The following is a 24,742-nucleotide window of genomic DNA, read 5'->3' as shown; positions in this document are numbered from 1 at the left end:
AATCACATTTTATTGGTCACATATTTACCAGATGTTATTGCGGGTGTAGTGAAATGCTTGTGTTCCTAGCTCCAATAGGGTAGTAATATCTAACAATTCACAACAATACACACAAATCTAAAAGTAAAGGTGGCATTGACTAAAATACAGTAGAATAGAATACAGTATATACATATGAGATGAGTAAAGCAGTATGTAAACATTATTAAAGTGACCAGTGATTCTAGTCTATCTACATAGGGCAGCAGCCTTTAAGGTGCAGGATTGAGTAACCGGGTGGTAGCCCGCTAGTGATGGCTATTTAATAATATTAACAGTCTGATGACCTTGAGATAGAATCTGTTTTTCAGTCTCTCGGTCCCAGCTTTTATGCACCTGTACTGACCTCGCCTTCTGGATGATAGCAGGGTGAACAGGCCGTGGCTTGGGTGGTTGATATCCTTGATGATCTTTTTTGGATCTTTTTTGTGACATCGGGTGCTGTAGGTGTCCTGGAGGGCAGGCAATGTGCCCCCGGGGATACGTTGGGCAGACCGCACCACCCTCTGGAGAGCCCTGTGGTTGCAGGCGGTGCAGTTGCCGTACCAGGCGGTGATACAGCCCGACAGGATGCTCTCAATTGTGCATCTGTAAAAGTTTGTGAAGGTCTTAGAGGCCAAGCCAAATTTCTTCAATCTCCTGAGGTTGAAGAGGCGCTGTTGCAACTTCTTTACCACACTGTCTGTGTGGGTGGACCATTTCAGATCGTCACTGATGTGTACGCCGACTAACTTGAAGATTTTTACCTTCTCCACTGTGGATGTGGATAGGGGCGTGCTCCCTCTGCTGTTTCCTGAAGTCCACGATCAGCTCCGTTTTGTTGATGTTGAGGGAGAGGTTATTTTCCTGGCACCACTCTGCCAGGGCCCTCACCTCCTCCCTGTAGGCTGTCTCGTCATTGTTGGTAATCAGGCCTACTACTGTTGTGTCATCTGCAAACTTGATGATTGAGTTGGAGCCGTGTGTGGCCACGCAGTCATGGGTGTACAGGGAGTACAGGAGGGGGCTGAGCATGCACCCTTGTGGGGCCCCTGTGTTGAGGACTAGCGAAGTGGAGGTGTTGTATCCTACCTTCACCACCTGGGGGCGGCCCATCAGGAAGTCCAGGACCGAGTTGCACAGGGCAGCTTTAACAACGGGGACAGTATATCCGGAGAGAGCCATGGTTCCATGAAACAAAGTATGTTACAGTCGCTGATGTCTCTCTGGAAGGAGATCCTCGCCCTGAGCTTGTCTACTTTATTGTCCAGAGACTGAACATTAGCGAGTAATATACTCGGAAGCGGTGGATGGTGTGCATGCCTCCTGAGTCAGACTAGAAGTCCACTCCGAATACCTCTTTCCGCCGGCAGCGTATTGGAACAGCCTCTAGGATAAGTTAAATTCACCTGGGAGGTGCGAACGAAGGATCCAATTCTAGAAAGTTGTATTCCTGGTTGTAATGCTGGTGAGTTACCGCCACTCTGGTATCCAAAAGTTATTTCCGTCTGTATGTAATAACACAAAAAACATTGTGGGCTAATAATGTAAGAAATAACACACACAAAAAATAGATACTGCAAAGTTGCTTAGGAGCTGGAAGCAGAGCTGCCATGTCTGTCGGCACCATTTCTATGTATATTTTTCTGCATAGGTTATCTAAGCATACCTCTTTAGCTTTGTATTTTCAGCTGTTTGAAGTTGGTGTACAATATTAAAATAAAAGACGCAATAACGGAACTTAAGAACGGGAAGCATAGAAATAGAGCACATAGAACAGATCAACCGCTTCTTAGACTAGCTTTCGATGAGAATAACAGATCTATTACTCACATTTCTATGTGAATTCGGTCAAGTTGCCCAAAAAGTGATATATTGCAGCATTAAGAACTTTTATGCCATATGAGTTTACTACAACTGCCACACCGGTATATAGTACAATAACCCAAGAATTAAAACTATTTTAGTATTTTCTAAAGTCTAGCAACCTTGCCTGCAGGCATGCCAGCAGAGATAGTTAGACAAGCTACTCTATCTTGATTAATAACCGGAAATGGCTTGGTAGCTAATTATGAGGTTGGGAGACTGGGAACATATCTAGCTGGCTAGCTAAAGCCAACTTCATAAAATTGCTTGGTCGCTAGTATTACAGAGAAACAACATAATGTTTTGTTTTATTTATTAGTCAAGAAGGAATCAATAAGCTACATAGCTTGATCAAATTAATTTACAAACATTCCTCCTGCGAGTCCTGCCCATCACCGGCTCAATTAAGTTGAGTAATTAATTTAACATCTGAAAAATGTAAAAACAGGACAAATCTGAGGGGGCACGTCTCCTTGTGGGCATGACGCCTCTGGATTTCAGTGTATTAGATTACAGGGAGTGAAGGCCTGGGGATAAGCTGCATAATTAATTTAATAGATTCACATCAGTCATTCCTTAATGCCAGAGTTTGTTTGGAGCTTTTCATTCATCAGCACTGGTGCTCTCTGGGCTACTTTTTGACACTAACTAAATTACAGACTGACATAGAGATAGCTGCATCCATTCAGACAGCACACACACACACACACACACACACACAGATCGAAAGAGAGAGAGAGAGAAATCAAGTTTCTGTGAGAGAGAGTGTGTCGGGAGAGATAAGAAGTAGCCATGGAGGAACTGTAAACTGTGTCCAACTGTTGATTTTACAGTTCACTCAGCAGCTAGCCTGATTTGAGTCAGGTTTATTGTAGAGGGGTAATAACGCCCATTATATGGTTCACAGTTGTTTAACCACTCCTAGCTGAGTCCCTTTAGTTATGACACTGGACTGGGGCTGGGAGTGGGAGGGTCAGGCTGAGAGCCTGAGGCTTGCACTTAATAGTACCATGGAGCATGTTTAAGTTATACTGTACTAGCCGTAGCTTCTACTACAGTCAATAAGAAACTCCACTGGCTGACTTAGCTGACCAGGCTGTTTCAATTGGATTGTAAATACGTCTGAATAATAGGTTCCTATGTTCTACTGAAAATCCTGTAGCCTACAGCCCACTGTTGGTGCTGTTTGTTGCAGCTACACGAACACGGAAAGGGCTAAGGTTTGTATATTTTTGTTTGAAGGCATTCTCGTGAACTCTGTATGTACTGTCCACCTTTTTCCATTCTTGTGTTTCTCTTCAGCCCCCAGTGCATTGTCTTGTCGAGGTCCAGGTTTGTGGAGTGTTTCCAAATGACCTTCCCTTTCCTTGTTGTGGTTCTGCTCAGATGCACACAGTGCTCACAGAGGAGACGTGTGTTGCCCTCCTATAAAAGGCCTGGGCCAGGCCATATGGCCCCAGTCTCTGGCTGGCTGGCTAGCTGTCTGCTAGCTGTCTGTTTGAAGATGTGAGGAGAGGAGGATGGCCAGTCTGCTTTCTCTGCAGGCTTTTAGCATAGCGGCCATGTCCCCCGCACAGCCTTTTAACACTCTAAGCCGGGACACACAGGACGCAGATGTTACAAATATAAAGAGGGACTGAAATATCTTCAGCTGTGCCATGTCTTTGTTGGTCCTAACCCCAGTATAACGCCATTGAAATAGGAAGAGATGGAGAGCAGGACAGGGTATTTGATGGAGGGACAGAGGGGAGTGGCAGCCTAGCTTATCCGTGTAGCTCTGCCTGCTCAGAGGGCATTTCCCCAGTTTAAAGCATGGTGTGCCTAAGGCAGTAGAGGGCTTTGTCAAACCATGAGATCAAACCGGTGTGTGGGTGTGTGTGCGTGTGCGTGTGCGTGTGTGTGTGTGTGTGTGTCACTAGCCTGTCAGAGCGGGGTGGGGAGGACAGGGCTGGGGAGGTATAAAAGACCCCCTCACACACACATACAATCACACACACTAACACACAATGGAGTCATGGCAACATAGTTCCTCTGCGTGACTGGCTGTGTCGGCGTGGCCCATGGCCCTCGCCCAATACACTCGCCTCATTTGCCACCTTTGTACTGAATATGGTGATTCCCACAAGACGTGCTCTGTCACACTTGTGAGAACTGCTCTGATATTTACTGTGAAATGTGTTTCGCAGCGGTATGGGGCAAACTAAAATAGCATCTCCTCTTCTCCAGCGTTTAATCCTTTGTGTACATTATAGTATGTTTAATCAATCATTTATCTCCCTTGGTATTTTTATAGCCTTTTTTATAGCCTTTTTGTGTATATTTAAAGGGCATATTTTTTTATATTCTAAACCAACTCAGCTAATTTGCTATCTCACTCCTCTCCTCCTCTCTCTCTCTCTCTATCTCATTCCCTTCCCTCATTTAATCTCCTCTCCTATTCCCTACTCGCCTTCCCTCCCTTCCTCCTCTCCTCTTCTCTTTTCTCCTCCTCTCCTCTACTCTCTCCTCAGATGGCCGTCCGATAGGTGTGGAGGGCATCCAAGTGCTGGGTACAGGGAACCTGATGATCACAGATGTCGGGGTCCAGCACTCTGGCGTCTACGTCTGCGCTGCCAACAAACCAGGGACCCGTGTACGCAGAACCGCTCAGGGACGTCTGGTGGTCCAAGGTGAGCCTTTACACACACACTCAGTATGGTGTGTGTGTATGTCTGTGTGTGTCGGTGTGTGTGTGTGTGTGTGTGTGTGTGTGTGTGTGTGTGTGTGTGTGTGTGTGTGTGTGTGTGTGTGTGTGTGTGTGTGTGTGTGTGTGTGTGTGTGTGTGTGTGTGTGTGTGTGTGTGTGTGTGTCAGTGGAGGCTGGTGGGAGGAGCTATAAGAGGACAGGCTCATTGTAAATGGCTGGAATGGTACTATGGGATGGAGTTAAATGTGTGGTTTCCATATGTTTGATGTGTTTGATATCATTCCATTTATTCCATTCCAGCCATTACAACGAGCCTGTCCTCATATAGCTCCTCCCTCCAGCCTCCACTGGTGTGTGTGTGTGTGTGTGTGTGTGTGTGTGTGTGTGTGTGTGTGTGTGTGTGTGTGTGTGTGTGTGTGTGTGTGTGTGTGTGTGTGTGTGATTTTGAATGTAAATACATTTTAGGTCCCCACAAGGTTAGTAAAATAAATGTGTGTGTGTGTATCATTCGTTGTGTGATTTTCTTACTCATATTTGACCAATTGGAGGCCGTTAGTAGTGCGGCTAGGGTCTTCCGACCAAGCAGGATGCATTCAGCGTGTGCCTCACATGCTTATCAGCCAAAGGGCCCTGCCCTTGGCCCCAGCCAATAGTAATACTGCTCCCAGTCAATATTTCATTTAATCTTCCTGTCCATTGTTAGACAAGGCCCTGCTATAGAAGGCTCTGGAAGAAAGCCATGCTGTTGATTATGTGTCAATGTCTATGGTTTCTTTATCGATCAGTGAAAACTAGAAAGCGACCTCAGCTAATGATCTGAAGCGATATACAGTACATGTGTTTTATGATAAGAAACGAAAAGGCTAAAGCCTGGCTGTGGACACAGCCTTCAAGAAGCGTTGCTTCATGTTCTCATGGCAGCAGTGTTCTCCTCCTGGATGTATTTCACAGTCGGGAACCATATGACTGACTGACTGACTTGCTATGAGAGGGTTGTTATGGTGATAAGGCCTCTGACTGTATAGAGTAGCAGCATACAGGTGACTCCCTCCCGCCGTCCGGCCGGCTGTTTTGATCAGAGTAAGGTAGGCTGTTTCTTAAGAGAATTGATGTGATCTTCGTGGCCAGATGGTTGGCACAGCGGCCCTCTGCTCACGGCACTACCCTTCATTTACCTCAGAGTGAGAAAGTGAGGAGAGAGAGAAATGGAAAAAGAGAGAGTAGGGAGAGAGAGAGAAGGAAGAAGAGAGAGTGAGAGATATTAGGGGGAGAGGGAGAGAGAGAGGGAAGAAGAGAGGTTGGGGGAAGAGAGTAATGGAGAGTAGGGGGAGAGGGAGAGAGAGAGAGGAGGGGATTGAAAGAGGGATAGAGAAAGATAGAGAGGGAATGGGGGAAAGAGTGCTGATCAGACCCACACCACAATTGCACATCAATACTCTCCCTGACCCACCATCCCCCTGCCTCCCTCCAGCCCTTCCCTCCAGTCCCTACTCACATACACACATCCTCTATAGAGCAAACAGAGAGAGATGGAGAGAGAGAGAGATGAAAAGGGACCAGAGAGAGAGAGATGAAGAGAAAGAGATGAAGATGGAGAGATGAAAAGGGAGATGGAGGGAGAGATGGACAGGAGGATAAAGCCAACCTAATCCTCATCATACCACAGTGCCTAGAATGGTGTGAATTTCAGGTCCCGACACTTTTACTGACAGGGTGACATACAGTATGGAGATAGCTGAGATTAGAAAACCATCATAACACCTCATCTTATAAATAACTAGAATTAGAAAGGGGAGGGTTAGTTTACAGGAAGATAGTTTAGATAGAGGATGCTAAATAACTAGAACTAGAAAGGGGAGGGTTTGTTTACAGGAAGATAGTTTAGATAGAGGATGCTAAATAACTAGAACTGGAAAGGGGAGGGTTTGTTTACAGGAAGATAGTTTAGATAGAAGATGCTAAATAACTAGAACTAGAAAGGGGAGGGTTTGTTTACAGGAAGATAGTTTAGATAGAGGATGCTAAATAACTAGAACTGGAAAGGGGAGGGTTTGTTTACAGGAAGATAGTTTAGATAGAGGATGCTAAATATCTAGTACTAGAAAGGGGAGGGTTTGTTTACAGGAAGATAGTTTAGATAGAGGATGCTAAATAACTAGAACTAGAAAGGGGAGGGTTAGTTTACAGGAAGATAGTTTAGATAGAGGATGCTAAATAACTAGAACTAGAAAAGGGAGGGTTTGTTTACAGGAAGATAGTTTAGATAGAGGATGCTAAATAGCTAGAACTGGAAAGTGGAGGGTTTGTTTACAGGAAGATTGTTTAGATAGAGGATGCTAAATAACTAGTACTAGAAAGGGGAGGGTTTGTTTACAGGAAGATAGTTTAGATAGAGGATGCTAAATAACTAGAACTGGAAAGTGGAGGGTTTGTTTACAGGAAGATAGTTTAGATAGAGGATGCTAAATAACTAGAACTAGAAAGGGGAGGGTTTGTTTACAGGAAGATAGTTTAGATAGAGGATGCTAAATAACTAGAACTAGAAAGTGGAGGGTTTGTTTACAGGAAGATAGTTTAGATAGAGGATGCTAAATAACTAGAACTAGAAAGGGGAGGGTTTGTTTACAGGAAGATAGTTTAGATAGAGGATGCTAAATAACTAGAACTGGAAAGTGGAGGGTTTGTTTACAGGAAGATTGTTTAGATAGAGGATGCTAATTAACTAGAACTAGAAAGGGGAGGGTTTGTTTACAGGAAGATAGTTTAGATAGAGGATGCTAAATAACTAGAACTAGAAAGGGGAGGGTTTGTTTACAGGAAGATAGTTTAGATAGAGGATGCTAAATAACTAGAACTGGAAAGTGGAGGGTTTGTTTACAGGAAGATTGTTTAGATAGAGGATGCTAAATAACTAGTACTAGAAAGGGGAGGGTTTGTTTACAGGAAGATAGTTTAGATAGAGGATGCTAAATAACTAGAACTAGAAAATGGAGGGTTTGTTTACAGGAAGATAGTTTAGATAGAGGATGCTAAATAACTAGAACTGGAAAGTGGAGGGTTTGTTTACAGGAAGATAGTTTAGATAGAGGATGCTAAATAACTAGAACTAGAAAGGGGAGGGTTTGTTTACAGGAAGATAGTTTAGATAGAGGATGCTAAATAGCTAGAACTGGAAAGTGGAGGGTTTGTTTACAGGAAGATTGTTTAGATAGAGGATGCTAAATAACTAGTACTAGAAAGGGGAGGGTTTGTTTACAGGAAGATAGTTTAGATAGAGGATGCTAAATAACTAGAACTAGAAAAGGGAGGGTTTGTTTACAGGAAGATAGTTTAGATAGAGGATGCTAAATAACTAGAACTGGAAAGTGTAGGGTTTGTTTACAGGAAGATAGTTTAGATAGAGGATGCTAAATAACTAGAACTAGAAAGGGGAGGGTTTGTTTACAGGAAGATAGTTTAGATAGAGGATGCTAAATAACTAGAACTGGAAAGTGGAGGGTTTGTTTACAGGAAGATAGTTTAGATAGAGGATGCTAAATAACTAGAACTAGAAAGGGGAGGGTTTGTTTACAGGAAGATAGTTTTTGATAGAGGATGCTAAATAACTAGAACTAGAAAGGGGAGGGTTTGTTTACAGGAAGATAGTTTAGATAGAGGATGCTAAATAACTATAACTGGAAAGTGGAGGGTTTGTTTACAGGAAGATTGTTTAGATAGAGGATGCTAATTAACTAGAACTAGAAAGGGGAGGTTTTGTTTACAGGAAGATAGTTTAGATAAAGGATGCTAAATAACTAGAACTGGAAAGTGGAGGGTTTGTTTACAGGAAGATTGTTTAGATAGAGGATGCTAAATAACTAGAACTGTAAAGGGGAGGGTTTGTTTACAGGAAGATAGTTTAGATATAGGATGCTAAATAACTAGAACTAGAAAGTGGAGGGTTTGTTTACAGGAAGATAGTTTAGATAGAGGATGCTAAATAACTAGAACTAGAAAGGGGAGGGTTTGTTTACAGGAAGATAGTTTAGATAGAGGATGCTAAATAACTAGTACTAGAAAGGGGAGGGTTTGTTTACAGGAAGATAGTTTAGATAGAGGATGCTAAATAACTAGTACTAGAAAGGGGAGGGTTTGTTTACAGGAAGATAGTTTAGACATAGGATGCTAAATAACTAGAACTGGAAAGGGGAGTGTTTGTTTACAGGAAGATAGTTTAGATAGAAATATTAGAACCAGAAGGATAGCTGACAGGCAAATAAACCTGCTAATGTGAGAGTGGAAAGAAAAATAGTTGCTGATTGTGGGAATGATCTCGTTGTAAATTACGACTAGATGATCCCTAATTGCAGTCTTAATTGTCTTCCCACTCACTAGGAAGTTATTACGAAAATAACTCAAGTTATCCTATCATAAATGACAATATTGATGTGGCTTATAATACGGGTAGCTATGAATAATGAGGTGAGATAAGTACCCCAACAGAAATAGCAATAGCAATACCAACCAACAGCTTGGATCAGATCCGGGAGGAGCGTAATCACAAATTTGAGGCGAAACTAAACACTGTTTAATTAAGAGGTAATAGAGATTTGCATTACCTGTACCTCTGTGTCAATTAACGCAAACGGAGCATGGCTCATAGCTCAAAGAGAGGAGGGAAAGAATGACTCCTAGGGAGGGAGGGAAGGAGGGAGGGATCCTCTTCCTCCTCTTTCTCCTCCTTTTGTGTTCCTAGATCTTCTTCTTCTCAGTTCCGATGACGTTAATCTGATCCTCAGCTAATAATTGTTTTGCCAGACTCTGTCGCTAATTCCCCCCCACACACACACACAATCTAATTCTGATAAATGTGATTAGGCTGGATTAAGCCCAGGGTAATACGCCTTCATCCCTCTCTCCTCTTTTCCTTCCCTCTAGAAGGCTGGGAGCTTCCTGCTTTTTCAATATACCTTGGTAGCTTATGTTTTCAACCCACTAGTGAAAAAATATAGTTGTTGTGCAGCATAGTATGGGGAATGAGAAAGACCCTGTCAGCAAGTTACTGTATCTATGTAGCAAGGCACTTTATATTCAGTTAGTAAGTAGCCCACTATCTGTCTTTCTCTTTCCCCTGCGTCTGCCACAGCCCCAGCAGAGTTTGTGCAGCCTCCCCAGTCCATCTCCCGGCCGGTGGGCACCACTGCTATCTTCACCTGCCAGGCGCAGGGCGACCCTGTGCCCCAGCTCACCTGGCTAAAGAACGGGCAGATCCTGGAGCCTGGAGGGCACGTCAAACTCAGGAACAACAACACGTGAGTTAACGTACAGCCATGGAGATACATATAGTAAGTGTGTTCTATTGAATTGTGTGTTGAAAGCAACAGGGACGGTACTCATTCTGTATGGTAATAACACTATATCCATTCATGCATGCAGCCATCCATCCACTGTAACAAAGCTACATGCCATATGTGCATGGCTGGCAGTGTCGTTGGCGTAATCAAACGCTCCATTATTTCTGATCTGATCTACTGCGCTAATGAAACAGCTGGCCAAGATGTCTGCCAAGAGATACACTGACTTGTTTTAAATGGAGCTGTGACATTACATTACGAGGGTATCTATCGAATCACTGCTGGACCGGCTCCCAAGGCTGTCCGGTGGAATTTCCAGGAACAGAACAGAAGGCTCGGCCATGTATTGTGTCATTTAACATTCTCCATATGAGAGATTATGAGGCCAGGTTATTGTGTTTAGTGTTGTGTTGGGCGGGCGGGCGGGTTGGGGCAGGCAGGGAGAGACGGGAGGGTTGTAATGAGGCTGGGACTGGTCTCGCTCCAGGTCTAGGAGTGTGGCTCTGTGTAGTGATAATGATTCAAGTCTGCTACTGTATTTGGAGCTTTGCTGTTTTATTGTCCTGAGTGGTTGTCACCACCGGTGTTTCCCCAGAACCGTTAAACACGGAGCCAGACAGCCTGGTGGCTGGTGTCAGAATGCTTCTCATTCAGGTCAAAGAGTAGACTCCAAACATAGCTAGGAGTTATAGCTCAGTAATAGCTCAGGTGACTGGAGGCTTGGATGGTTCTCCTGAATTTGGTGCGCATACTGGTCAAGGTATTTTGTCAATGTCCTGCATGTGTTTTGATGTTTTCCAGTTGAAGATTTCACAGCACCTAATCCCTATATAGTGCACACTTTTGACCAGAGCCCATAACACAAAGAATATACAGCATGTCGTTACATATGACGCCGACCTATATTTGTTCACGCAGACAGGGGAGATCGTATTATTCATACATTTTAACTGTCAGCCTTTGAAAGATTTATAGGTTAGATTTCTTTCTGGCTGTGGGAAATGAAAGTCTGTTCTATATACAGGTTGATTACAGTATACATGATGAGTTCAGTGCTGTACGTACACCAGTCGTGTTTTCCAAAGTGAGAATCCATCTGTGTGTGTTAATATTTATAAATGCAAAGGATGGTGAAGTGATTACATTACATATGCACAAGAAAATCAATAAAGCGGGACAGTGAAGTACATGTAAATGATGCAGGTGTTCCAGACCTAGTGGTACATGGGGAGAGATAGGCCTAGGCACTACCATCACTCAGACACACTGCTCTCCTCTACCAGTTACAGAGATAGAGAAAGAGAGAGGGCCAGGCAGAGGTGAAGAGGAGCGAGGGGCAGAGAGAGAGGGGGGGGGCAGACAGAGAGAGAGAGAGAGAGAGAGAGAGAGGGCCAGGCAGAGGTGAAGAGGAGCGAGGTGCAGAGAGAGAGGGGGGGCAGACAGAGAGAGAGAGAGCGAGGGCCAGGCAGAGGTGAAGAGGAGCGAGGGGCAGAGAGAGAGAGAGGGAGAGAAGGGGGGGCAGACAGCGAGAGAGAGAGAGCGCACATTAGGCGCTGGAGTTGGATGGCTGAAGCAGACTGTGTTGTAGGGAAAGAGTGATGGAGAGAGAGGGAGGGAGAGAAAGAGAGATGGAGAGGGGTTAGAGGGCAGCCTTGTGATAGACCTCCACCTGACACTGCTCTGCATCTCTCTCTGGAGCCTCTCATGCATCACACCCACTACGCTGGGACTGGTTAAGTATGGAGGCCAGAGTTCCAGCACCACCATTAGCTAATTGGCTCATAAACTGAGGTAGCCGAACACGAAATGTAGCCATTTATGGAACATAACTTTACGTGGCATCCTAACTTACTTAGTAGGCCTACAGTAAGTGCTGAGTTTTACTGTTGTGCGTAAGTGTTTGGGTGCGAGGCTGGTAGCTTACCTCATTGCTATTCTGATACATTCCTACAGCCCATCGTACGTCTCCATCTGGTGCGCCACAGTATTAGTTCTACAGAACAGTCTTTGTCGGATTGCTCAAGAAACTCAGTCTCTTGGTTGGGCGAGCATTGCAAGCCCAGTTCAGGCCCAAGTAGCCCTTATTTTCTGTTGTCGTCACAGCAGATCCTGCTGTTTTCCTTTCCTATGGAGGAATGATTGAAAGGATAGACAACCACATTCAACAGGCCCCAGTCTTCCCTACAGGTGCAAGGCAGAGGTAATGATCTACCCCTACAGCTCACTGTTTCTGCTGTTATATAGAAAGCTTGTATCTAATATTGGAGTCCTGCCTCTGTGCAAGATTACCTAGCAGTGTGATTTTAATTAGAATGTTCCTAGCGGTGTGTGTGTGTGTGTGTGTGTGTGTGTGTGTGTGTGTGTGTGTGTGTGTGTGTGTGTGTGTGTGTGTGTGTGTGTGTGTGTGTGTGTGTGTGTGTGTGTGTGTGTGTGTGTGTGTGTGTGTGTGTGTGTGTGTAGGCAACGGTAGGCAGGCTATCAGCACGCCACCCACTACTTTGCAATGTGAGCTGGAGGCAGTATGAATTTTGAAAACATATACTTCATTGTTTGAAACCTGAACGTTCTACTTCATATTATGAGCCATGTCTTACCTTGCTTCAAAGCAGCCTAGTTAAAATCCAGCCATAGAAACGTGGAGGCAATTATTTTATAAAGACTTCCTGATGCCATTAACCAGCATTTCTCTGCCGTTCTATTGGTTTTCATATCAACTTTCTTTCGCTGTCCAGAACCCAAAGGCACAATCCTAGTCGTATTAGCAACTCATCCTAGTTGTTGCTATTAGATTCCTCCTCTATGTTTCTAACTGAGATTTTCATCTCGGTCACATATGGAAACGCTCTCATCAGGTGCTCTGTTTAGAATGGTATTTCCCACGAATTGCATTTTGGCAAGGATTTTATTGGCTGATTCATTACAGGAGTTCAGATGAATTACCGTCATCTAAATGTGATGTCTGTCATTCTGAGCACTGTGGACACCGATGGGTTACGCAGCCAATGCATACGGGTCCGGTAAATTTCTCAAATGGCCAGTAAATTAAAATCTTCCCGGTCATGTTGTCCGATGCCAGATTTTCCTAAAGGAAAATGGAAGGGACAACACTAGAGATATGCACATACTGCATATTGTTCCCTACAGGATTGTCTCATGCTGTTGACCTGCCAGAGAGGATAGGATAAGAAAGCAAGGGGATCTATTGTGTATTTTACTCACATACATGCACACACATTAATCAAGGAACGCACGTAAGCACACACACACACACACACACACACACACTTTCACATGCATACATACACACACATATCAAACATGCAAATTCTCCCGTGCATTGCCCTTTAGACTGTCTCCCTGCAGCACGCTGTATCCAATTACACACTGTACCCAATTACACACTGTACCCAATTACACACTGTACCCAATTACACACTGTGACAGTCTGACAGGTGTGAACTCTGTGTGAGCTAAAATGGTGTCACAATAAATTCAGATTGGCAGCTAATGCAAATATAACAGTAGGATAATATTGTTTTGACGATGGACTTACTTTGTGTGTGTGTGTGTGTGTGTGTGTGTGTGTGTGTGTGTGTGTGTGTGTGTGTGTGTGTGTGTGTGTGTGTGTGTGTGTGTGTGTGTGTGTGTGTGTGTGTGTGTGTGTGTGTGTTGGATGTTGGTTGGTTGACTTAGAAGGGCAGAGAGTTGATGTTCTTCTCACGCAGGGCACTGAGGGGTGGTCACGGGCTGTTCCATAAACACGAAACACCATTACCCCAGTAATGAAAATGCCTGGCTGACCTCCATTAGAATCATGGCCTCAGAATGTGCTATCCTGGCTGTTTTCAGGGGAGTACGACACTTACAGTATGAAAGGACTGTTAACAGGAATATCTAAACCAGCCTGGCCCGCCCATGACATAGTCAGGATAATCTGAACCAGTATGCTCTCGATAATCTGCACCATCGAGAGCATCCTGACGGGTTGCATCACTGCCTGGTATGGCAACTCCTCAGCCTCTGACCGCAAGGCACTACAGAGGTTAGTGCGTACGGCCCAGTACATCACCGGGTCAAGCGTCCTGCCATCCAGGACCTCTATACCAGGCGGTGTCAGTGGAAGGCCCTAAAAAAAATTGAAGACTCCGGCTACCCTAGTCATAGACTGTTCTCTCTGCTACCGCACAGCAAGCGGTACCGGAGCGCCAAGTCTAGGTCCAAGAGGCTTCTAAACAGCTTCTACCCCCAAGCCATAAAACTAGTCTAATCAAATGGCTACCCAGACTATTTACATTGCAAGTAACATAGTTCCTGGGTAGAATGTCAGCCTAGTATATGTTGTAGAAATGGCATGATTTGTGGAATAGTTTTGACAGGTGAGAATTGACTCTAAACTGACTAATCTTCTCCTATGTTTTTATGGGGAATGAAGACTTCTATGATTTATTTGTGTGAGTAAGTTTCAGTGAAGAGATGCGTCCTACTCCCTCTAGGAATATTCCACTGGGCTGCATTTGTTGTTGTTGTGTATCTGAACCTATTAAAAGGAAATATGTTTTCCTTTTTTTCCTGTTTTCCTTCTGTGGAAGCCCTGTCTTGTTATTCCAGCGAGCTGGGACCTGGGCATTGGCCTTGACCTCTAACCCTGCAATCAGTCATTTCCGTGGGCCTTCTGTGAGCCAGAGACAGCTCATCGCTACTCCCTCTTCAAAGCCCCTACTCTCCCCCTGTTCCCTCCTTTCTTCCCTTTTTTCCCTCTATCCCTCTCTCTAGTTTAGAGTGGTGAGAACTGGAATGGCCACCCCTTGCCTTTCACGGGCCTTCGTTCAGTGACAACATTGCAAACACACGGCCCCAGAACCCTCCCACGCCCCCTCGCCCCCAGCCCACTGAGTCCAGTGAGCCCACACAGATCCTTAGCCTCAGCCCAGTGAGCCCACCCTAGCCCCAGCCCAGTGAGTCCACCCTAGCCCCAGCCCCATCCCCAGCCCAGTGAGCCCACACAGCTCCCTAGCCCCAGCCCAGTGAGCCCATCCAGCTCCAGCCCCCTCACCCAGCCTGGGGGGGAATCCATCAATCGATGAAGTGGCCTTGAACTGATGAGTAAATGATGCTGTCAACCTGCCGGTCTGTCATGACAGCAAGGCCAGGCAGATGGCCCAACCACAGATCTTTTCTTCCCAACTTACACACACACTTTGCCCAAAACACTGACTCACGCTCTATCTTTCTGTTTCTAAGATGCTCTCTCTCTCTCTCTCCCCCCCCCCCACCCCCCTTATCAGGAATGGTTTTCTCTCTCTCTCTTTCTGGCATGCTCTTTCTCTCCTTTTCTCTCCTTTTCTCTCCTTTTCTCTCTCTCTCTCTTGCACTTCAAAGCCTCTATGCATTGGTTGTCCTCCTGTATGATGCTATTGTTCCTCAGACTGCAGTAGCTATAGTTTCTTTCTCCAGTCAAAGACTCTCTGTGTGATCTGCCAGATGATTGACACAAACCTAGAGAGCAGCAGCATCCGGTTCCTCAGTCTGCCTGGCAGCCCAGTGGTTGCTAGTCGGAGCTGCTGAAGAGGGTACAGCACAGGAGTCACATTATAAGTCTGGTCAGACACATCCAACCTCAAAGCAAAAGGTCTCTGGGAAGAGGGGCAGGAATGTCGCTCGCTGAGTGCTCAACTCTGTTTTCTTGCATCGAGGTCGGAGTTGCGTTTTGATAACTGGTTGTGGGATTTTCTAGCAACAACATTGGCCACCATCATTCGATTCTAGTAAAAATGTAAATTCAAATAAAATGTAATTACATTTTATTTGTCGCGTACACATATTTTGCAGATGCTACAGCGGGTGTAGCGAAATGCTTATGTTCCTAACTTCAACAGTGCAGTAGTAACTAACAATACAAAACAACACATGCAAATCCTAAAAATGAAAAGGAAGAAATTAATTAATAAATAAATATTAGAACGAGCAATGTCGGAGTCTGGAATCTAATATACAGTTGAAGTCAGAAGTTTACATACACTTAGGTTGGAGTCATTAAAGCTCGTTTTTCAACCACTCCGCAAATGTATTGTTAACAAACTATAGTTTTGGCAAGTCGGTTAGGACATCTACTTTGTGCATGACACAAGTAATTTTTCCAACAGACTATTTCACTTATAATTCACTGTATCACAATTCCAGTGGGTCAGAAGTTTACATACACTAAGTTGACTGTGTCTTTAAACAGCTTGGAAAATTCCAGAAAATTATGTCATGGCTTTAAAAGCTTCTGATAGGCTAATTGACATAATTTGAGTCAATTGGAGGTGTACCTGTGGATGTATTTCAAGGCCTACCTTCAAACTCAGTGGCTCTTTGCTTGACATCATGGGAAAATCAAAAGAAACCAGCCAAGACCTCAGAAAAAAATTGTAGACCTGATTGTAGTCTGGTTCATCATTGGGAGCAATTTCCAAACGCCTGACGGTATCACGTTCATCTGTACAAACAATAGTACGCAAGTATAAACACCGTGGGACCACGCAGCCATCATACCGCTCAGGAAGGAGACGCGTTCTGTCTCCTAGAGATAAATGTACTTTGGTGCGAAAAGTGCAAATCAATCCCAGAACAACAGACAACATCTATATCCACAGTGAAACAAGTCCTGTATCGACAAAACCTGAAAGGCCGCTCAGCAAGGAAGAAGCCACTGCCCTTAAACCGCCATAAAAAAGACAGACTACAGTTTGCAACTGCACATGGGGACAAAGATCATACTTTCTGGAGAAATGTCTTCTGGTCTGATGAAACAAAAATGGCCATAATGACCATCATTATGTTGTGGAGGAAAAAGGGGGAAGCTTGCAAGTTGAAGAACACCATCCCAACCGTGAAGCACGGAGGTGGCAGCATCATGTTGTGGGGGTGCTTTGCTGCAGGAGGGACTGGTGTACTTCACAAAATAGATGGCATCATGAGGCAACATCTCAATACATCAGTCAGGAAGTTAAAGCTTGGTCGCAAATGGGTCTTCCAAATGGACAATGCAAGCATACTTCCAAAGTTGTGGCAAAATGGCCTAAGGACAACAAAGTCAAGGTATTGAAGTGGCCATCACAAAGCCCTGACCTATAGAACATTTGTGGGCAGAACTGAAAAAGCATGTGCGAGCAAGGAGGCTTACATGCCTGACTCAGTTACACCAGCTCTGTCAGGAGGAATGGGCCAAAATTCACCCAACTTATTGTGGGAAGCTTGTGGAAGGCTACCCGAAACGTTTGACCCAAGTTAAAAAAGGCAATGGCAATGCAACCAAATACTAATTGAGTGTATGTAAACTTCTGACTCACTGGGAATGTGATGAAAGAAATAAAAGCTGAAATAAATCATTCTCTCTACTATTATTCTGACATTTCATATTCTTAAAATAAAGTGGTGATCCTATATGACCTAAGACAGGGAATTTTTACTGGGATTAAATGTCAGGAATTGTGAAAAACTGAGTTTAAATGTATTTGGCTAAGGTATATGTAAACTTCTGACTTCAACTGTATATGTACAGTGTGATGGTGTCTATAGACATTATGGGCAGTATATGAATAGAAAAGGTGTGTACAGCAGTAGTTATATGAGCCTTGATTAGAATACAGTATATACCTATGAAGAGGGTAAAACAGTATGTAAACATTATATTCTGAAAACGCTTAGCTGTACTTGTGTTTGTCCTTTACAATTGCGGTCCTTCACGGGGTGCTGAAATTCATACTTTTAATAAAAACGTGTAGCGAATACAACCACCTACTTTTCCCCCATTGCTCGAATGTAAGTCGAGATTCAATTGGGTCCGTGTTAACCGGGATCCTTGGGACGTAGTTTCTCTAATGTCCGGTAAATTTAAATGTTGCCGGTCAAATTTCCAGCACCACCTTTTCCTAATGGAAACCCTGGTGTGTGTGTATGTAAACTGGGAGAGAGAACAGTGTTGGGGAACTACAGGGCCAGGGGGCTGCTGCCGGACTGTCTGAAATATGCAGTGCTTTGTGAAATTTCCCAGAATCCCCTTCCTGCTCTGATCTGTTCAGGCCAGGCTGACGTTCAGTAGTTCCTCCCTTGGGGCCTCTTTGGTGTGTGTCTGTGGCGTCTGGTCAGGTTGCCTGGCTGAGAACACTCCATCCATCCCTCACTTGAAAGGCTGTCAGAAATGTAACGACTGAGGGCGCTCGACTGCTGCCACCTGAGAGGTCAAAGGTGAGATTGGCCTGGAGAAGGAGAAGGAAGGTGTGCCTCAGGAGGGTTTTAACTAATAAGGATACAGCTTTTCTCAGACAACTTATGCGGCAGGTTAGGAAAATGTATGTAGCAGGTTAGGAGAATCAGGTTAAGGTGGGGCAAAGGGTTAGGGTTAGGGTGAGCTAAAATGCCAAATAAAATAAATAAAAGATGCATTCTTTCTAGCCATAACCCATCAGGAGAGTGAAACAGAAAGCCTTTTCCGTCCTAATAAATAACTAGACAGGCCTGGTGAGATTGATTCCACCTGGCAGACACTGGGCCAACCTATCCTCTCTGGAATAATGGCCCTCCTCACAACCCAAGCCTCTCTCTCAATCTCTCTCTACACTGAAACCAGTGAACCACTGAAGCCACTCGTTCATATAACATACATTTTTAAAAGGTAATCGAATGATCCACTCCTCATCGTACTTCATACAGTATAATGTCCATTGAACTGTAAGACCAACACCAGTCCACTCCACCCCTTCACTTGTGAAACGTCAGGTATATAAAGTCACTGTCCTTTACCTCTGTAATTCAACCGGACTACATTCTCTCCTCATGGTTTCTCATAGTGTACCACAACATGAGTCATAATACCCATAAAACCTAGCAGTCAAACAGGGAAATGGTTCCAATTGTTTTTCCACCATAAATGTTTCCCAGAAGGGATTTTAGAAACACCTAAAATAAGGGCTGTGTTTCGTGTAAGCTTGCCCTGACATGACGTTTTGATAACCGTGTAAATCTCTCTCGGACAAGGGGACCTTTATCAATATATTTGCCTTTATTTACCCTCAACAAATGAAATGCGAATTAGCTGCTAATGTGGATATCATAAAGAACTACAAATGCCATGATGATCTGGACAAGACTGCCGAATCGAGGCAAAGGTAAGAATCTATGGATTAAGAGATGACGTGCAGGAGCTTGCAGGGATTTGTAGTCTTGCATGATGTCTACTTTGATGCTAATTCGCATTTTCAAATCTGAGAGTAAAATAGAGCCGAATATATTGATAAAAGTCACCTTGTCCGAGAGAGATTTACATGGTTATCAAAACGTCACACCAGGGTAAGCCTACACGAAGCACAGCCCTTATTTTAAGTGTTTCTAAAATCCCCTAAGGGAAAAACAATTGGAACCATTTCCTTGTTTGACCGCTAGGTTTTATGGGTATTATGACACCTCCACTGTGGGGCTCTATTGTGAGGGGTACAGTATAGGCATTTACATTTAAGTCATTTTCATCTAGTCGGCTCGGAGATTACAAACCAGCAACCCTAAATGTACACTATGATCTTGTCCTTATGCTCATGTTGTGACCTTGAATTCCTTCAGTCTTTCCACGTCAACGACTTTGTTCATTGAATCGGTAAACCCTAAAGAACACCCACAGGTTTCTCATTCAGAGACCACACACCTACAGCATGAACAAACTGGCCCCTGTTTCTCCCACATTTAAACGGGCTGGAGGTGCCCTGGAAAGGTAGTGAAGACGGATGTGGCCCATCTGTCTGTGTGGACACCTCCAGCCCGTTTAAACAGCTGCAGACATATCGAAGTCAACTGGAGTCAGACACACAATGGTACGGAGAGAGGAGATAGATTGAAGTTTGTGTTTTAGGCCCTTCTGTAGAATAGCAGACCTAATCAGCAGGCAGGACGTGAGAGATGGATAGAATATAAGGCGTTCATTTGCAAACAGTGATTGATCTTACACTCCCACCTTGAAGCTTTTCAAAAACACACTTCTCACACTAGCTGTCTGCGTCTATCCCAAAGAAATGCAATATGCTGGAGGGGTTCATTTCCATATTATGCTCCTGTGTGTTAAATCTTTTATTTTCTCATCCCCTCAGGATTAAGAGGAGAAGAGCGGATGATTATGTATTCAGCTCTAATAATACCCCCCCTATGCCCTCCACCCCCCACACACATCACCCCATACTACACACACACACACACACCATCAAGTCATCCTCCAGCAACGGCAGATAGAGGGAGGAAGGAGGGATTGGAAGGGAGGCAGAGGGGAAGAAGGGTAGAGAGAGAGAAATTGAAAACAGGGGAGATAGGTGTGCGCCACCACCCCCCATCTCCATCCCATCCTCCAGCAACGACTAATCCACTCCCAGCAGTCTCATTCTGTAGTAACAGTGTATCTGCTTAGGATTGAGCCATAAAAGAGGAAGGAACCGGCTAGTAGAAATGCCCTACTACTGGTGTACTGGAAATAAGACTTTGATTCAGATGCTACACAGAAGGATTTCATACACTATTCTATTGTTTACTTGACTGCCTGCTGTGAGAGTTTTAAACAAAGCCCTTGTCAGGTTCTGCCGGCTTTGTTTTCCTCAGAAAATGCCACCGCACGCACAATACAGTCATCTTCGAAATCAATATTCATCTCTGAGAGCTTCCTGTTTGCTTTCTCTGCACTACCCAATAATATCCTAATCCTTCTCGCTGCAAACCAGAGACTCACAACTTTCCTATGTCTCCTTTCCTCTCTCCTCCTTTACCCCTCCTTCTTTCTTCCTCCTCTTCCTCCCTCCTCTTCTTCCTCAAGCACGCTGACCATCTATGGCATCAGTCAGGAGGACGAAGCCATCTACCAGTGCATCGCTGAGAACAGTGCCGGCTCCACCCAGGCCAGTGCCCGTCTCACCGTGCTGTGGGCAGACGGCCTGCCAGGGATGCCCAGTCTGGTGCGGGCCGAGGCCCTCTCACCCAACGCCATCCAAGTGTCCTGGAAGGAGTCTGCCCAGAACACTCAGGAGATCATCGGCTACGTGCTCCACATCCGCAGGACCACAGGTTAGTGGCTAACACCATCTCTAACACACCAATAGAACACACAATACTGCTCTGCCTCAGAGGAACTGGTTCACTATGGGGAGACTGGATGTTACTCAGTCATTATAGTACATTCTCTACCATCTAGCTATCACCTGAAAGAAAGGTATTTTGCTTACATGCATTAGCTCTCTATGAGACGTATGTTGTTTTACTGAGGTTATTGGGATGTCTGCCCTTAGCGTGTGGTAGAGATGATACAGAACAGTAGGGAGTGTGGTGTGTACAGTAGGTAGAGTGGTCTGTGTGTTATGGAGCGGTGGGTGGGTGTAGACTGTATGGGGCACCAGGTGGCTGTGCTGGGGAGGGGAGGCTGGCTCCCCCAGGGCTGACTACAGCTTCTCTTCAAACGTCACAACCCTCCTCTAGCTCCTCTTCCCCTGGGCCCTCACTGAGCTGAGAGCAGGAATAGGAGGGGAGAGAGTAGGGGAGATGAGGAGAGAGCAGGAAAAAGCAGAAGGGAAGGAGGGAGCTAAAAAGAGATGGAGAGAACCGAAGAGAGGATGGGAAGGGAGAGGGGAAAAAAAGAGTAAGAGGTAGAGAATGAGAAAACAGGAGACAGCAGGAGGGAGGAGAGAGCAGTAGACAGACAGCAGGAGAGAGGAGGGAGGAGAGAGCAGTAGACAGACAGCAGGAGAGAGGAGGAAGGAGAGAGCAGTAGATAGACAGTAGGAGAGAGGAGGAAGGAGAGAGCAGTAGACAGACAGCAGGAGAGAGGAGGAAGGAGAGAGCAGTAGATAGACAGCAGGAGAGAGGAGGCAGGAGAGAGCAGTAGATAGACAGTAAGAGAGAGGAGGAAGGAGAGAGCAGTAGACAGACAGCAGGAGGGAGGAGAGAGCAGTAGACAGACAGCAGGAGAGAGGAGGAAGGAGAGAGCAGTAGATAGACAGCAGGAGAGAGGAGGGAGGAGAGAGCAGTAGATAGACAGCAGGAGAGAGGAGGGAGGAGAGAGCAGTGAGGACGTACGGTAACAGGACACCTGTTTCTCCAGCCACGCCAGGTTGGATGGTCGCTCAGCCATCCCCATCCTTCATGTAGAGGAGCCGTAAAAGTGGCTTTTAATTGATAATTGAATGAGACTAAATTTTATGTTGCCATGTTAATGTTTATTTGCTGGGGGTGTGAGGTCTGGTGGGGTGGCAATCTCCAGTGTGTGTGTGTGTGTGTGTGTGTGGTTGTGTGTGTGTGTGTGTGTGTGTGTGTGTGTGTGTGTGTGTGTGTGTGTGTGTGTGTGTGTGTGTGTGTGTGTGTGTGTGTGTGTGTGTGTGTGTGTGTGTGTGTGCGCGCACATCCAGTATGTGTGTGTGTGGTTGCGTGCTAACATGTGTGTATCTCTATGGGTGTGTGTGCAGCAGCGAAGGAGTACGTCACCCAGGCACAGCTGCTGCTCTCTCTTCTGTAGTACTATCAGATGTATAATTAAAGGCCCCAGGGGCTAGCCTATAGGAACTGCTTTAATTACCTACCAAAGACAGGCTGCCCCAATGGGCTGAGAGCTGGAGGTAGATAGTGGTTATGGGTGAGGAACTTTGACTTAAGGGCCATAATGAACTGTAACCCCCTCTCTCTTCAAATTTAACAAGCACTCACCTAGAGCCACCCCCTCGATTCACTAAGCTCTGTTGTTCACAGTCACAGCCCCTATTACCAAATTATGCAATCCTGACAGCACACTGTAAAACAAAATCTAATTGTTTCAACTAATTATTAAGTAACTAGTTCCGCAGCCTTTTTTTTTTTTTTTTTTTAAATTCCAGTCCAGGTATTACCCGAAAAAATATATAATGAGTTGGCTTAAACTTACTGTAGCTACACCTTGAGAAAATGAAGGCAAAGATTCAAGCAACTTAAAATTATGTGTTTGCTCAAATTGTCTCATATGTTCAATCAACAAAAAATTCTTATTTGGGCATCTTACCTAAAAAAGAACCTGAGGAACTAGTTTCACACACAGTGCTTTCAACATAGAATATTTTCAACTTACATATTTGACAGTGTGCATTTTTACAGTAATTCATATTCAACATGTCCTCACTTGGGATTTGAACTCACAACCTCTTGGTTCATGGCAGTACAATTATCCTGCTACACCACCATGTCTTTGTCAATGGCTGAGTTCACCTCTATTGCTACACTTTGCACTTCAAAGTACTGTATCTCAGCTCTGTTAAAAGTACACTCAAGAAAAACTATTTTATTTATTATAGTGATTAAGTAGTAATATTAGAACAGAGTAATATGCCAACTATACAGAAAAACCTAACATTTGTGGAATAAGTAAATCAAATCAATGATGAGAGAATAGTCGGATTAGTCCAGTCTCCCAAGTTATAGACCGTTTTCTCTGCTACCGCACGGCAAGCGGTACCGGAGAGCCAAGTCTAGGACCAAAAAGCTCCTCAACAGCTTCTACCCCCAAGCCATTAGACTGCTGAACAATTAATAAAATTGGCACCGGACAATTTACATTGTCACCCCCCCCCCCTCATTTGTACACTCGCTATTTGTTTGTTACCTATGCATAGTCACGTCGCCCCCACCTACATGTACAGATTACCTCAACTAGCCTGTACCCCCGCACACTGACTCAGTACCGGGGCCCCCTGTATATAACCTCGTTATTGTTATTGTGTTACTTTTTATTAGTACTTTTTATTTTAGTCTACTTGGTAAATATGTTCTTCTTCTTGAACTGCACTGTTGGTTAAGGGCTTGTAAGTAAGCATTTCTCTGTAAAGTCTACACTTGTTGTATTCGGCGCATGTGACTAATAAAGTTTGATTTGATTATCTGAGAATTGACACAGACATGGTGGTGTTGCAGGAAGATTGGATTGGAATGCCATGGACCAAGAGGTTGTGAGTTCAAATCCCACTTGAGGACATGTTGAATAATGATTCACGTAATGATTTTTATCAAATATGTAAGTTCAAAAGCACTGTGTGTGTAACCAGTTACACAGCCTCTTTTAGTTAAGATGCTCAAATAGTAATGTATAGCTGAATGAACATATGAGACAAGTTGAGCAAACACGTCATTAAAAATGTACTGGATTTTTGCCTATGTATAAGCTGGAAGTAGAAGCCTAAGTGTTGTTGTTAATTAGTTTACTCCAATTAGGGGAGGGCTGGTAGGGTTAGGAAAATATATTTTTAATATATATCATTTATTTTTTTTCTATATTTTTTCTATAAAAATATATGGGGGGATTGGAAATGATGCAGATAATTACGTTGATAGAAGCCACAGTTTATCTGCGATATTAAAGCTGATCTACCCCCTAAAAAAACAGTTACTTAGTAATAACTAGTTGACACAACTACATTTTTTACAGTGTACAGATAACCGTTAAATTAAACAATCTCGCTCTCTCTTTTTCTCTCTCTCTTTCTCACTCCCTGTCCATCCCTCTTTCCATCCCTCTCTCAGACCCCGTGGAGATGGAGTACCAGGAAGCCGTCAGTAAGGTGACTCTACAGCAGGTAGTGGGTGATCTGGAGCCCTCCACCAGCTATACCTTCTATGTGAAGGCCTACACGTCCCGCGGAGCCAGCAAGCCCTCTGAGAGCGCCACCGAGATCACACTGGGCGAAGGTATGCCTTGGGAACGCACACACTTGCACACATACACACACACTTGCTCAAACACAAATAGAGCACCCCCCCCCCCCCACACACACACACAGAAGCATATGCAAACAGCACACACAAAGACTTACACACAC

At 44.5% G+C, this 24,742-nt stretch overlaps 1 protein-coding gene across 1 annotated transcript in view; it reads left to right on the top strand.

The window, feature by feature from the left end:
* Positions 1–24,742, top strand: part of LOC120052410 (immunoglobulin superfamily DCC subclass member 3-like) — a 93,347-nt gene that overhangs the window by 66,094 nt on the left and 2,511 nt on the right. The window contains exons 7-10 of the mRNA XM_038999297.1: positions 4,395–4,553; positions 9,695–9,860; positions 20,731–20,978; positions 24,447–24,611. Of these exons, the coding sequence (XP_038855225.1) occupies positions 4,395–4,553; positions 9,695–9,860; positions 20,731–20,978; positions 24,447–24,611 (738 nt within the window). The remainder of the gene's footprint in view (positions 1–4,394; positions 4,554–9,694; positions 9,861–20,730; positions 20,979–24,446; positions 24,612–24,742) is intronic.

The sequence above is a fragment of the Salvelinus namaycush genome, chromosome 1 (assembly GCF_016432855.1).
Source record: "Salvelinus namaycush isolate Seneca chromosome 1, SaNama_1.0, whole genome shotgun sequence".
NCBI classification, from domain to species: Eukaryota; Metazoa; Chordata; class Actinopteri; order Salmoniformes; family Salmonidae; genus Salvelinus; species Salvelinus namaycush.
The sequence above is the reverse complement of the archived record's forward strand: the minus strand, read 5'-3'. Positions and strand labels throughout refer to the sequence as shown.